General features: G+C 38.7%; 1 protein-coding gene across 3 annotated transcripts in view; it reads left to right on the plus strand.

The window, feature by feature from the left end:
* Positions 1-14,507, plus strand: part of UNC79 (unc-79 homolog, NALCN channel complex subunit) — a 211,751-nt gene that overhangs the window by 160,496 nt on the left and 36,748 nt on the right. For all 3 annotated transcript variants that reach the window (XM_070358461.1, XM_070358463.1, XM_070358462.1), the window contains 2 exons: positions 2,649-2,717; positions 7,352-7,462. In XM_070358461.1, coding sequence (XP_070214562.1) covers positions 2,649-2,717; positions 7,352-7,462 — 180 coding nt within the window. The remainder of the gene's footprint in view (positions 1-2,648; positions 2,718-7,351; positions 7,463-14,507) is intronic.

Raw genomic sequence — 14,507 nt, forward strand, 5'->3', positions numbered from 1 at the left:
ATTTCAAATCACTTCCTTACTGTTTGCAGGCCACCTGGCCTAGGCAGATTTAATGTTTTGTAAAGGGCTAGAAGGAATCTTTGTTAGCCACAGAGTAGAAAGTGTTATTGAGATTTTCTCTCCAAATGTTGCAGTATTGACAGTAATATTCAGTCATTCTGACTTAGTGATTTCATGTTTCCAGTTGATGAAAAAATAAAAAGTTCAGGAAGACATTAGTAGATTGTGTTTATCTAGAAAACGTTCTCAAATGGATATTAAATAAATTTGTAAGTAAATAGTTTCATAAGAAAGGAGACCAGACATATAATGTCAAGCTTCAATTTTAGAGAATTGTCTAAAATTTTGTGTTTGTGAATAAAGTACTTGCAAGACCAAGATGACATTTCTGTTTGACGGCTTTATGCTCGTCCCCACCGTCACTCCCTACCCAAGGCCATGCCACCCTCCAAGAATACCACACAATTATCTAGCCGGAAATCTGGTAGCCTAAGGAACATTTTCAACATGAGCCCATTCAATGGAAACACAGAATTGTATACTGTTAAAACTGGAAGAGACCTATAAACACCATCCTGTTTAATACTCCCATTTTCCAGACGGAGAACTGCGAATTCAGAGAGATAGAGGCAGTGGAAAGATCAGAACTCAAGTCTCTGACTAGTGTCCTCTCCACTAGTGGGATCTTGGAGTCACTCTCAGACAAGAGTGATTTGAAGGCATTCAGGTCTCCATCGCAGGGAGAAAAGAGGCGGCTGGTGGTGACCACTGTTGTGTCTTTGAACCTCATGGGTTCCACAAGCTTTTTGTGCTTTATCCAGATCACAGAATGAAAATACTCAACTCACAACAAAATAAATCACTTGTTGATCTGCCAAGTGAAGTTACATGTTGGCAGCACCACTTTTGAAATGAGTATTACATACATGTAACATTTTTTTTTTTTTAAATCCAACCATCTCTGATAATACATTTTTCTTAACTGGCAGATTTGGAAAATATGACCTTCAATAATGTCTGTAGGGATGATAATTCAGGGACCCTTAGCTTGGTGTGTTCTGCTTTCTGAGTCTGAAATTACTGTGAAAAGCAGGATTACTGAGATCTTTAGCATCTCTCATGTTCTCTGATCCTCGTCTATCCAGAATCTGAAGTAGTTGAATAGATCCAGGCAAAGGATGTTTATAGCTACTGTACAGATACACTTAGGAATACAAGTGTATGCATTTTAACAAGACCACATGGATCCTCTCTAGGACTAGAGAGCCAGTCAGGGCCATTCATTGCTTAAGAGCCGCACACTAGTAGAGAAGGGGTGAGGGGCGGGCATGGCAAATTTGTAAGCCTAATTTATAGCAGTCAGCCCTGTCCAAAAGGAGCCTGACTACAAGGTAAACGAGTAGAGTGGAGTGAGATGAGAAGGAGAATTGAGATTCTTGAGAACTAGAAAGCACATCCTTTCTAACGGGATCAGCTGCTACTGGGTTCCGATCAGTTATTATTTGAGAATGCCTTCCTTGTGTTGCTCATCTGCCCACGTTTTCCAGGATATTTCCTGACTTCCTTCATAGGTCACGATGGGGACCTGATGAGCAGCTGGTTTTCAGCCCCTGGTCTAAAGTAATGTAAATGTCACATCAACTCCTATGGGTACTGAGAAGATTAAATAGAGCAATGGTTTTCTTAGAAGGTTCTTGTGAAAGGCTTTCAGAATTTATCTAAAAACTCACTCTGCTGGATTCTATCTGGGCACTTCCTCTGACCATCCTGTTTTGTATTTAATTTCTGGGGAAAAGATTAAGCCATTGAGAGACTTTCTGTAGTTTGTTCTCATCAATTTAGAGAAGTGGATTTCAAACTTCAGTGTGTATCATGGTCCCTGACAGACTTGCTAAAGTCTAATTCCTGGGCCTTATTCTGAGAACTTTCAGTTCAGTAGGGTTGTGACCTGAGCATTTGCATTCCAACTGGTTTCCAGGTAATACAGATGCTGCTAGTCCACACATCTCATTTGAAGAACCACTGACTTTGTTTATACTATCTTAAAGAGGTTAATATTCTACACAACTGCAGAGATCTGCTGTTGCAATATCATTAACCATGTTAAATAATATCATTGCTTATTCTTGCTGTAACATTTTCCCCCTAATCCAAAAACATATTATTTAAAAAGTACATTTTGATGTGAAATCATGCCAAAATACAATGCTACTTGATTTGTGAGGCATGGTTTTCCTTTGTAGAAATTTTACTGCTTTCCCCCAGGCTTTTGTTATGTCTTTTACTATCAGAGAAAGGACAGATTAAACATTCTTTATTTGGATTAATAACTCTAATGATTTTAAATTGATCTAAATAGGTTTTTTATTTCAACATGGCCTTTCACAAATTACTTCTTTAGAACTGGGCACATTTAATATCAATTAATATTATTTAATTGTTTAACTGTTTAATGAATGGCTTAATTAAATTTTTTAAAGCTAAGAATTCTTTTTTTTTCCAAACATGAATGTATGACATGGAAACCTGTAAGAAGGCAGATATATTTCAGATGTTTTTCCTAACATAAATTTGCTTGGAGAAAATATATGAAGCAGAAGATGTATTAAGAAGAGTACTGACTTTTGTTTTTTTGTATCGGTTCACAGTGTTCTTTAGACTCCAGTTTGAGAATTATGATTTGCCTCTTGAAGATACCCTCTACCAATGCCACAAGGGTATGTATGTTTCAGAAAAACATAGCTAGTTGGTTATGCAGTTATTTTTTTAATTGCTTTCTATTGGAGTATAGTTGCTTTACAAGATTGTGTTCGTTTCTGCTACACAGCAAAGTGAATCAGCTATGCGTATACGTATATCCCCTCTTTTCTGGATTTCCTTTCCAATTAGGTCACCATAGCGCATTGAGTCCTGGAGAAGGAAATGGCAGCCCACTCCAGTATTCTTGCCTGAAGAATCCTGTGGATGGAGGAGCCTGGTGGGCTGCTGTCCATAGGGCTGTACAGAGTCGGACACGACTGAGACGACTTAGCATGCATGCATGCATTGGAGAAGGAAATGGCAACCCACTCCAGTATTCTTGCCTGGAGAATCCCAGGGACGGAGGAGCCTGGTGGGCTGCCGCCTATGGGGTCGCACAGAGTCAGACACGACTGAAGCGACTTAGCAGCAGCAGCAGCACATTGAGTCCAGTTCCCTGAGCTATGCAGTAGGTTCTCATTAGTTATCTATTTTATACATAGTATCAAAGGTATCAATATCCCAATCTCCCAATTCATCCCCACTCTCCATTCCCCCTTGGTATTCAGTTGTTTTTTAACCCCACAACCACAGGCATGTAATGATACTGAAGAGATAGTTATCACATACTAAATGCTTCACTTTCAACCTTTTGAAAGTGCCTAATATGAAAAAACTCGAATAGATCACAATATCATCGGTTCTCTTAGTCCTGGGCCACGTCCGGCTGTTCATCCCCAGTACCATGATCTAGATGATCCTTCCAAACACAGATCTCTTTGCATGGGTTCCTTGCTTAAAATCCTTGATAGCTTCTCCCTTCTTTTACGATAATGTCCTGATTCCTTAATGGAGCATGCAAAAAGGCACTTCATTAACTTGCAAGCCCACCTTTCCAGTTTAGTCTTTGGCTAAAGGAGATCAGTCCTGGGTGTTCATTGGAAGGACTGATGTTGAAGCTGAAACTCCAATACTTTGGCCACCTAATGCAAAGAGCTGATTCATTTGAAAAGACCCTGATGCTGGGAAAGATTGAGGGCAGGAGGAGAAGGGGATGACAGAGGATGAGACGGTTGGATAGCATCACCGACTCAATGGACATGGGTTTGGGTGAACTCCAGGAGTTGGTGATGGACAGGGAAGCCTGGCGTGCTGTGGTTCATAGGGTTGCAGAGAGTCGGACACGACTGAGTGACGGAACTGAACTAAACTGAACTTGTCCCATCTGCGTGCTCCCTGTGTACTTTCAGAAGCACTATTATCATCACCATCAAAACAACAACTACTGTTGGTTGAGCACTGACCATATGGCAGACATTGTGCTAATTGCTATACATTTACCATCTTATTTAATTTCATACTTCCTTGCCTTTGCTTAGGCTATTTCCTTTGCCTGAAATGCTTTATACCCTTATTGGAGACTAAACTCCTTCTCATTCTTCAAGATGAGAATTTGAATTCCATTCCAATTTTAAAATGGAAAGCTCAGGGCTTCACTTATAGCTCAGTTGGTAAAGAATCCACCTACAATGCAGGAGATCCTGGGGTGGGAAGATCTGCTAAAGAAGGAATAGGCAACCCACTCCAGTATTCGTGGGCTTCCCTTGTGGTTCAGCTGGTAAAGAATCTGCGTGCAATGCAGGAGACCTGAGTTTGATCCCTGAGTTAGGAAGATCCCCTGGAGAAGGGAAAGGCTACCCACTCCAGTTGGCCTGGAGAATTCCATGGAGTATACAGTCCATGGGGTTGCAAAAAGTTGGACACAACTGAGCAACTTTTGCTTTCACCAGTTTTAAAAAGGCTCACATTCCCTATAGCAGCTTTGTTAGATCCACACTCTGTCAGATCCACAGTACCTGATAGAGCTCTCTGTATTAGCAGCTATCCTGTCGTCTCCTCGGTGAACCTGTGAGCTTTACAAAGTCCAGCACTATGTCTTATTCACTTTTGTATTCCTGACTACATTTCCAGGCTGCGTTATACGCAGTAATGCAATAGTTTGTATTGCAATGGATCGTAGTTACTAGAAGTACCAAGTAGTTACTGCTGCTGCTGCTGCTGCTGCTAAGTCACTTCAGTCGTGTCCGACTCTGTGCGACCCCATAGATGGCAGCCCACCAGGCTCCCCCATCCCTGGGATTCTCCAGGCAAGAACACTGGAGTGGGTTGCCATTTCCTTCTCCAATACATGAAAAGGAAAAGGGAAAGTGAAGTCGCTCAGTTGTGTCCGACTCTTAGCAGCCCCATGGACTGCAGCCTACCAGACTCCTCCGTCCATGGGATTTTCCAGGCAAGAGTACTGGAGTGGGTTGCCAGTGTGTACCAAGAAGACACATCCCTTGTAACTTTTTACCTTGACTTTGCTTGCATAGACTCATGGAAAACTGCAAAGATATTATTTAGTCTAGTCTGTTCATATAGAGATAAGGAAATAGGATCAGAGAAATGAAGTGTCTTGACCAAGGTCACATAGCTGGTTAATGGACGATTTGAGACTTGAATCTAGGTTCTTGATTTCAAGTTTTTTTGTCTGTAGTACTGTACTGCCCCATTACCATGCTGCTTTACTAGATAAAAGAGCAAGTTTCTATATAGGTTCAATCCAGGTTTCTTCTTTTGTTTTAACCAGTAAGGATGAATTATGTATCAACACAGACATATTTCTCTCCCCAGTCATCCATTATTAGTGTTTCAAGGCAACAACATTTATACAGAGCAAAGAATACTGAATCAATAGTACTATTTTAAAGAGTGTCTTTAAGATTTTCTGTATGGAACGTACTACATGGTTCCTTTGGGTAATATAGATAGCCAACATAATTCCTATCCTCAGGGGCAGCTAATATGTGATGAATTCATTTTTGTATCCATAAGGGAAAGGGCCCCAAAATGCACAAAATCTTTGATATGGTCATTCTTTTCCTCAGAATCTATTTTAAAGAAGCAAATGCAAATTTCATGCAAAATTGTATTTATTGAGATCTTTTTATATAATAAAATCTGACTTGTGGCCATTAAGATGGATCTATATGAAGAATTAAATAACATTGGAAATTTCAGATATTACTATCTTAACAAAATGTATTATTATGTCTGTGCAAGATTTCAACTGAGTAAACTGGTGTGTAAAGAAGAAGAGAAATATATCAAAATGTTATGATGGGAATATGGAGGACTTATTTCCTTATCTTTACTTTTCTACAAATGCCCCTTTTACACACTGAACATGTGTTACTTTTATAATCCAAACAGTTAGGACCATAGAGGTTGAGAATTAGCAGAAATCGCAGCATGAAGTCCTTTGGAGTCCAGTTAAAATCCTGTCTTCCCTATAGAGCAGTTCTCTCTCTGGAAGATTGCCCCCGAATTTGAGTTTGAATTCCATTCAATAGCTGTATGGCCTTAGGCAAGTTACTTGCCTACTTAACTGTCTCAGCAGCAGAATGGGGATATTAAAGCTTCAGAGATGTGCTGATCACAACTAACAGTGATGAGAGGCTTACTGTTGCCACGTGCTTTACATGCATCATCTTCTTTAATTCTCACAGAAATACTGAGATGGAGGTCATTGTTATCCTCATTTTACATGGGAGAAAATAAAGTCTAGAGATGTTAAATCACATGTTCAAAGTCACAGAGAGCTAAAGTTTGCTCTCTGTGTAAAATTCTAGAGTGTGTGTCATTAATTATTATAATATATTGTCTCCCCAGGATTTTTTATAAGAATTTTATAAATGATGAGATAAATGATATAAAAGCATCTAACTCTGCCTGATACTTAGTAGGTACTCAGGAAATGTTTCCAAATGACTTAAGAAAGCATATTGATCTATAACTGACTCTTTATGTGTCAGATTCAGAAGGGAAAGTAAAAAATGACAATGCTTTCCTCATAAACATTGGTAGGAATCTGGGTCCTGATGAGTTTTATTAAGCTAATAGCCCTTTGGTACTTACGTGCAAGGGTGGTTTTTGCTGCTTAACTGAGATGACAGATTTCTAGAGGAGTTAGGTCTGATAAGCTAGGGCTTCCCTGACAACTCAGATGGTAGAGAATCTGCCAACAGAGCTGAAGACCGTGGTTCAATCCCTGGGTCAGGAAGAAGCCCTGGAGAAGGGAATGGCTACCCACTCCAGTATTCTTGCCTGGAGAATCCCATGAACAGAGGAGCCTGGCAGGCTACAATCCATGGGGTCACAAAGAGTTGGACATGACTGAGCAACTTTCATTTCACTTTGCTTAGGTCTAATTAACTCATAAATGCCTAAAGATTCAGAGAAATAGAATGAGAGATCCTCACACAGACATCAGAGTCTTGATTGCTTGGGGGTGGGTATGAGGATAAGATTAGTGTTAGGTTGGTTTATAAGTGATGCCACTTGGAAAGATGGATTTTTTTGAGCAATAAAATGATTAAATGATGTTCTTTGAGCTACTGATTGAAGATTCAGTTCTTGTTAGACCAACCAGTTTGCTATAGTAGCCACCTGGCAACAGATTTTAAATTAAAGAATGATCCCCATTACTTAAAGTGTCATTAGACTTTAATTACTTTTTTTTTTTCCATAAAAGAAGCAGCAATAGATTTTTTTGGCCCTAATCTCATTGCAGAGTTTGTTGGAACCATTTTCAAAACTGCTCAGTTTTGTGATTCAGAATGCCGTCTTCACGTTGGCCTACCTGGTGGAGGTGTGCGGCTTGTGTTACCGAGCTTTCACTAAGGTAAGGTTGCATGTTTGTGTGTGTCGTGGGAAACTGAAAACTAGTAGAAACATATTCTTTCTAATCAGTATCAAATCCCTCTTAGGTGAGTTGCCTCAATATAGCTTAAAATGAATAATTCTACTGAGGTCTGATAAAAATCATTAGAAGCAAACACTTTATACATACAAATATATAACCTATATGTTAAACATGCAAATTTGGAGAACTGAGGGTCAGATGGCTTACAGGAGAAGAGGTATTTTGAATGAAATGAAGTAATGGTCTAAATGACCTCTGATGTCTTTTTCAAGTTCACCATTCCATGATTAGTGGGCAAGTCATCAGCACATATCAGTTTTATACCCAAAGTAGAAAACTATCAGCTTGTTATTTGTAAAAGCCAGTCGAGAGCTCCTTAATTCTCATCATTTGTCTGTCTCCCCAGTTCTGGGTTCTTGGTCTCTGAGATTGTAATCTTGTCTTTTGTCATCTTGCTTTGATAATGGTTTCTCTATTGCATTATCCTTGGTATCCCCTGCCCCACTACTGAGGAAGTGGAAAAGTACTGCTTGCCCAATGCATATAGCAGCCTTGCTGGTGCTGGAAAAGCAGAGGGCAGGGCAAAGAGAGCGTGTCTGTCCTTAGAACAAAGTGTCAATTTTACTTCTCTGACTTCCAAATTATCCAACTTTATTTTCAGTGGGGTTTCTGTGTCTGCTGTTTCCTCTTAAACATTCAGAATACTCCTTTATTCATGTTGTCCACTTCTACAGGCCCTTTATTTTCTCATAAAAATCTAATTGTATATCAAGATTTCATTCTATTTAAAATACTCGTCTCCTTTCTTACCATCGTGTGTCCATTCCGCCATGTTAAGTGTTTTGTGATAATCTTCTGTTTAATCTTTCTGACTATAAACTATTTATTACTCTGCCTGGAGCAATATGTTTTCTAACTACCGAAATAATCAGGATTTTTTTCTTCTTTCAAATTCTCCCAGAAAAATAGCTTCTTTTTATTTTTTTTTCACTTAAGAAAATAGATCTGTAAGACAGCACCAAATACAGTGAAAAGATATTCTATATTTAGAAGTCACTTTATTTCTTAATTTTCTTTATGTTTGATTTGTTTAAATTACATATAGATATTTAGAGAAAGAACTGTAATGAGTTTGTACTTTCTGTGTTGTGTACTATAAGTACTGATTACAGCAGACCTTCCACTATTTTGAATTCAAGATATTCTTGGTTTTGAATATTCATTTTGCATTTTATCCCCTCAAAATCTGTCATAACTTCAGTGGCTAGTCATCTATCCTTCCTTATTCTGCAACTCAAATGACTGTTAGTTATAGAGCTTTCATCTAGGGTGTTCCCACCTTCTTCATAGATAATGAGAAGCTATAAGAAATAGTTAAAGAAATAGCAGTATCTAATTGAGTCTTTTCCCTTATTTAATCAAAAGAAAAGGGATGGAAAGGTAAGCACTTTGGAGACTTTTCTATTAAGCATTCAGGCAGTCTTAATAACTTGACAGCTGTCCCACCTAAAATTCTGGAAGTGCTGGATGAAATGTAATAAACATTATTTTAAATATATAGCTAATTTTATCAGCATGAAAGGGGCAAAAATGAAGAGGGAATTGAGAACCAGGATGATAAGTACATAAACTGATATTGTAGTAGTCCTGGGTTGGGGAAATTGACAGTCTTGGTAAACTTGGTGGCTTGAGTCTTTTGTTTTTAATTGAAGTATAGTTGATGTTGGGCTTCCCTGGTGACTCAGTGGTAAATAATCTGCCTGTCAATGCAAGAGACTTGGGTTTGATCCCTGGGTCAGGAAGATCCCCTGGAGAAGAAAACAGCAAACCACTCCAGTATTCTTGCCTGAGAAATCCCATGGACAGAGGAGCCTGGCAGGCTGCAGTCCATGGGATTGCAAAGAGTTGGGTATAACTTGGCAACTAAACAATAGCGTAGTTGATATACAATATTATATGAATTACAAGTATATGGAGAAGGCAATGGCACCCCACTCCAGTACTCTTGCCTGGAAAATCCCATGGACGGAAGAGCCTGGTGGGCTGCAGTCCATGGGGTCGCTAAGAGTCGGACACGACTGAGTGACTTCACTTTCACTTTTCACTTTCATGCATTGGAGAAGCAAATGGCAACCCACTCCAGTGTTCTTGCCTGGAGAATCCCAGGGATGGGGGAGCCTGGTGGGCTGCCGTCTTGGGGTTGCACAGAGTCGGACACAACTGAAGTGACTTAGCAGCAGCAATATAGTGATTTATAATTTATAAGGGTCATATTCCATATATATAGTTATTATTTTAAAAATTGGCTATATTCCCTGTGTTGTACAATATGTCCCTTTAGCTTATTTTGCACTTAATAGCTTGTACCTCTTAGTTCCCTGCCCTCTTCCCTCTCTCCATTGGTAACCATTGGTTTGTTCTCTATATATGTGAATCTGTTTCTTTTTTATTATATTCTTTAGTGGCTTGAATTTTAAAGCCCACACAGAGAAAGTAAATTGCATCTTGGGGCTATCCTAGGTTGGGAGTTAGAGCTGAGTTGTCCTCAGCAGAAAGTCAAAACCCATGAAAGGTTATATGTTTGATAAAAGACATATATCTTTTGGAAAGAATGTATTCTTATATGGAGGTGATGAAGAATGGGATCTGTCTGAGCCTGAGAACTGAAACATCTATAGTTTCCTTTGAGAATGAGTAAACATGAGCCTATTTTTGAATATGTTTAGAGTTTGAATTTGTAATACCTACATGTCCTATGAACTCCTAAACTGGAAAGTCAAATTAATTGGTGCTGGGCACATAATAGCATTGGAGTGTCTGGCAGAAGCAGCTCAGAATCAATCCTCAAACCTCTCTGGAGGGATGTGCCTTCAACCTAGGCCCAATAGGATTCTTATAATTAAAATCCTGATGAACATGAGATCACAATCTAAAATTACAAAATACATGAAGAAATAATTCACAATGAGATACTTTAGTATAGTTAATAAAAAGCAAGATTATTCCCCTTAAGAACTACCATATTAGAACTATATAATAAAGAAAATAAAAACATATGCTTTTTTTTTCCTAATGAGAAAATATTTATTATCTTCTTTTTAAAAATATTTTCTCATTAGGAAAATAAAAGCTATCTGGTTCTTTATTCTTTAGTAATTATATATTTTCCCATGTTTGCAATTCATCCTTTATATGCTTCTCATTCAGCATATGTTTTAATTGGCTATACTTCATCACTTTTTTAGACAAGGAAGCTAAACCTTAAAAAGGAAACGTAACTTTCCCTCATAAACATGGGTAGTAAAGTGATGGAGTTACTTTTCAAACCCAGTCAGTGGGTCTTTTTTCTAAAACTTCTTATTTTGTATTGAGGTATAGCCAGTTAACAACGTTGTAAGTTTCAGGTTAGCAGCAAAGGGATTCAGCCATACCTATACATGTATCCATTCTCCCCCAAGCTCTCCTCCCATCCTAACACTGAGCAGAGTTCCTGTGCTATACAGCAGGTCCTTTGCTGGTTACTCGTTCAGAATATGCAGCGTGTACATGTCCATCCCGAACCCTAACTATCCTTCCCCCAGCAACTGTAAATTTGTTCTCTAAGTCTGTGAGTCTGTTTCTGTTTTGTAAGAACCAGATAGACTGGAACAAAGTAAAAATTCTAGAAATGAAATAGTCGTTGACATTAAAAAACAAAAACAAAAGAAAAAAAAAGCCTCAGTGGACAGTCAGAGAGCAAATTAGACTTAACCAAAAAGGGATTTGGTGGAATGGAAAATAGATCTGAAGAAATTATATAGCATGCAGCAAAGAGAGATCTGGAGAAGGGAATGGCAACCCACTCCAGTACTCTTGCCTGGAGAATCTCCAGGGACAGTGGAGCCTGGTGGGCTACAGTCCATGGGGTTGCAAAGACTGGGACATGACTGTGCAACTAACACTTTTGGCTTCACAAGTGGTTCAGACAGTCAGGAATCTGCCTGCAAGGCAGGAGACCTAGGTTCCATCCCTGGGTCGGGAAGATCCCCTGAAGAAGGGAATGGCAACCCACTCCAGTATTCTTGCTTGGAGAATCCCTTGACAGGCTACAGTCCATGGAGTCACAAAGTTGGACACAACTGAGCTACTAATACTTATCTATACTTTTATATCAAGAGAGATAGAGAGCTGAAGAATATAAAGGGACAATCTAGTTCGTACATTTGAAATCTTGGAAAATAAGGAAAACTTTCTAGAAAATTGTAATATATAACAATAAAAAAAAAGATAGCTAGACTTACATAACGGAAAATTTGCTTTGGTGGTTGAAAACCATTCCATTAAAAAAATATATTTGTTTATGTATTTGGTTGTGCTGGGTCTTAGCTGGGGCACATGGGATTTTTAGTTGTGGCATATGGGATCTAGTTCCCTGACCAGGGATCAAACCCAGCTCCCCTGTACTGGAACACAGTGTCTTAACCACTGGATCACCAGGGAAGTCCCAAGCCATTCCAATTTTAAAGACAACTTCTGTTAAACATTTGAGATTGAGCTCTACTTTATGCAAACTAATACGGAGAATAGGAAAAGGGGAACAATTCCCAACATATTTTATGAGGCCAGTAGAACCTCAGTACCAATCAGACAAGGGCAATAGGAGAAAGGAAAATTATAGGTCAGTTATACTTCAAAGATGCAAAAATTCTCAATGAATAATCCCAAGTTAATGCATTAAAAATAAAGCCTCACATTCAGCCACAAAAAAGAATGAAATTTTGCCATTTGCAGCAACATGGATGGGCTTGGAGGGCATTATGTTAAGTAAAGAAAGTCAGACAGAGAAAGACAAATACTGTACAGTATCACTTATATGTGGAATCTAAAAATATAACAAAAAAGAAGTAGACTCACAGATACAGAGAACAAACTAGGGTTATAGTTGGGAGAAGAAAGTGAGGAGAGACTACATAGTGGTAGGGGATTAAAAAGACAAACTATTACGTATAAAATAAACTATAAGGATATATTATTGCACAACATGGGGAATATGTGTAATATTTTATGATAACTATAAATGGAGTGAAAATGTTAATTGCTCAGTCGTATCCAACTCTTTGCGACCCCATGGACTGTAGACCACCCACCAGGCATCTCCATCCGTGGAATTCTCCAGGCAAGAATACTGGAGTGGGTAGCCATTCCCTTCTCCAAGGGATCTTCCCGACCCAGGGATCAAAGCCCTGCCTCCTGCATTGCAGGTGGATTCTTTACTGTGTGAGCCACCAGGGAAGCCCATAAATGGAAATGGCTACCCACTCCAGTATTCTTACCTGGAGGATTCCATGGACAGAGGAGCCTGGTGGGCTATAGTCCATAGGATTGCAAAGAGTCAGATACGACTGAAGTGACTTAGAAGCAGCAGCAGGAGATAGAAAAGAAGCATTCTATATAATTCAGCATCCTTTTATGATAAATCTTGTCAAACTAGGAGCAGAAGGGAACTTCCTTAACTTATAATGGGTGTCTGCCAGAAACCTCTAGGAAATATTATACTTATGGTAAAATGCCAACAATAGTCCTTTTAAAGTCACAAGTAAGACAAGAATGACCATTATCATGGCTTCTCTTTGTTATGGTACTGGAGGCCCTTCAGTAAGACAGGAAGAATAAATCAACGTATAAGGATTAGGAAGAAAAAGGTTCTAACTTTTCATAGACGATGTGATTACAAATGAACTGAAGAGAGCTTATCTATAGACACCTTTTTATAACTTTTATAAGAGAGTTCAGCAAGGATGCTGGATACAAATGAATACTCAGAAATCATCTACCTTTAATATTCAGCTATCAATACAAATGATTATGATATACTTTAAAATATCATTTATTGTGGCAACAAAGATCAAATCTAACCAAAATATGCAAGAACTTTTTGGAGGTAACCAGAACATTTTATTAGCACTAGATAAATGGAAACAGATCTCATGTTCATGAATGAGGACCCAGCATAAGAAAGACTACTAATTCTCACAAAATAACCTATAAATTTAGTGTAATTCCAATAAAAATCCTTGACTTTCCCTCCTGTTCAGGAGGGACTAGATAATTTGAATCTATCCTCCCACTTAATTTTAAAAGTTTCTTTAAAATATTTTCTGAAAACTTTTAAAAATCATCAAAATACTAGCCAGACATAGAAGAATTACTAAGCTAAGGTCTGAGAGAACACAGAAATGTGGAGATGTAAGCCTGGCACTGAAGACCTTTTTTGCCCTGGGAGTGTTTGGCTATCTGAAGGATGTGACAATTCTGAAAGATCCAGGAGGCAAGGAGAAGAAAGTCAGAATCTAAGAACTTCCAAGATTGGGGACTCTGTCTGATTCTGCACTGCCCTTACCTTCTCATCAGGACCACAAAACAAAGACAATCTAGAAGTAAGCTTGTCCTCACATGGACATAGATCCATGTCAAGACCTTTGGTGGCCCAAGATAAAATATTTCCAGGCTTGTTATGTGTCTTAAGGTAATACCCTGGACCACGAGTGCCTCCCGTACCTGGTGAAAAGCAAACAGAAAGCTTTTTGGAGGAAGATAGCATTCGAGGCCTCAGATTATTTCTAAAAATAATTTTAAAACAAAGCATGCAACATGCAAAGGTAACCAAACAAATGAGGGGGCAGGACACCATAAATGAGAATGAGTAGAAAGAAAAGACAATGGATTCAGACCACAGGGTCTCCAGGAAGTTAGCGATGATCAGGAAAGGACACATGGGGGACTTTTAAGGTGCTTGTGATGTGCTGTTGACCTGGGCGATGATTTCATTTGTGTTCAATCTGTACTAATCCATCTGTTAGCTTATATGTTATGTACTTTTCCACGTGTGCTATATTTGACAATTTTTAAAGGCTTACAAAATGGAAGATATTCTATCGTTCCATTATTGAGGACAGATCAATGAATTTTGGTGTGTTCATACAATAAAATATCATTAAGCTATTTAGTTAAACGAATGAGAATTATGTGTATCAATAGGGACTAA

The sequence above is a fragment of the Bos mutus genome, chromosome 21, assembly GCF_027580195.1.
Source record: "Bos mutus isolate GX-2022 chromosome 21, NWIPB_WYAK_1.1, whole genome shotgun sequence".
NCBI lineage: Eukaryota > Metazoa > Chordata > Mammalia > Artiodactyla > Bovidae > Bos > Bos mutus.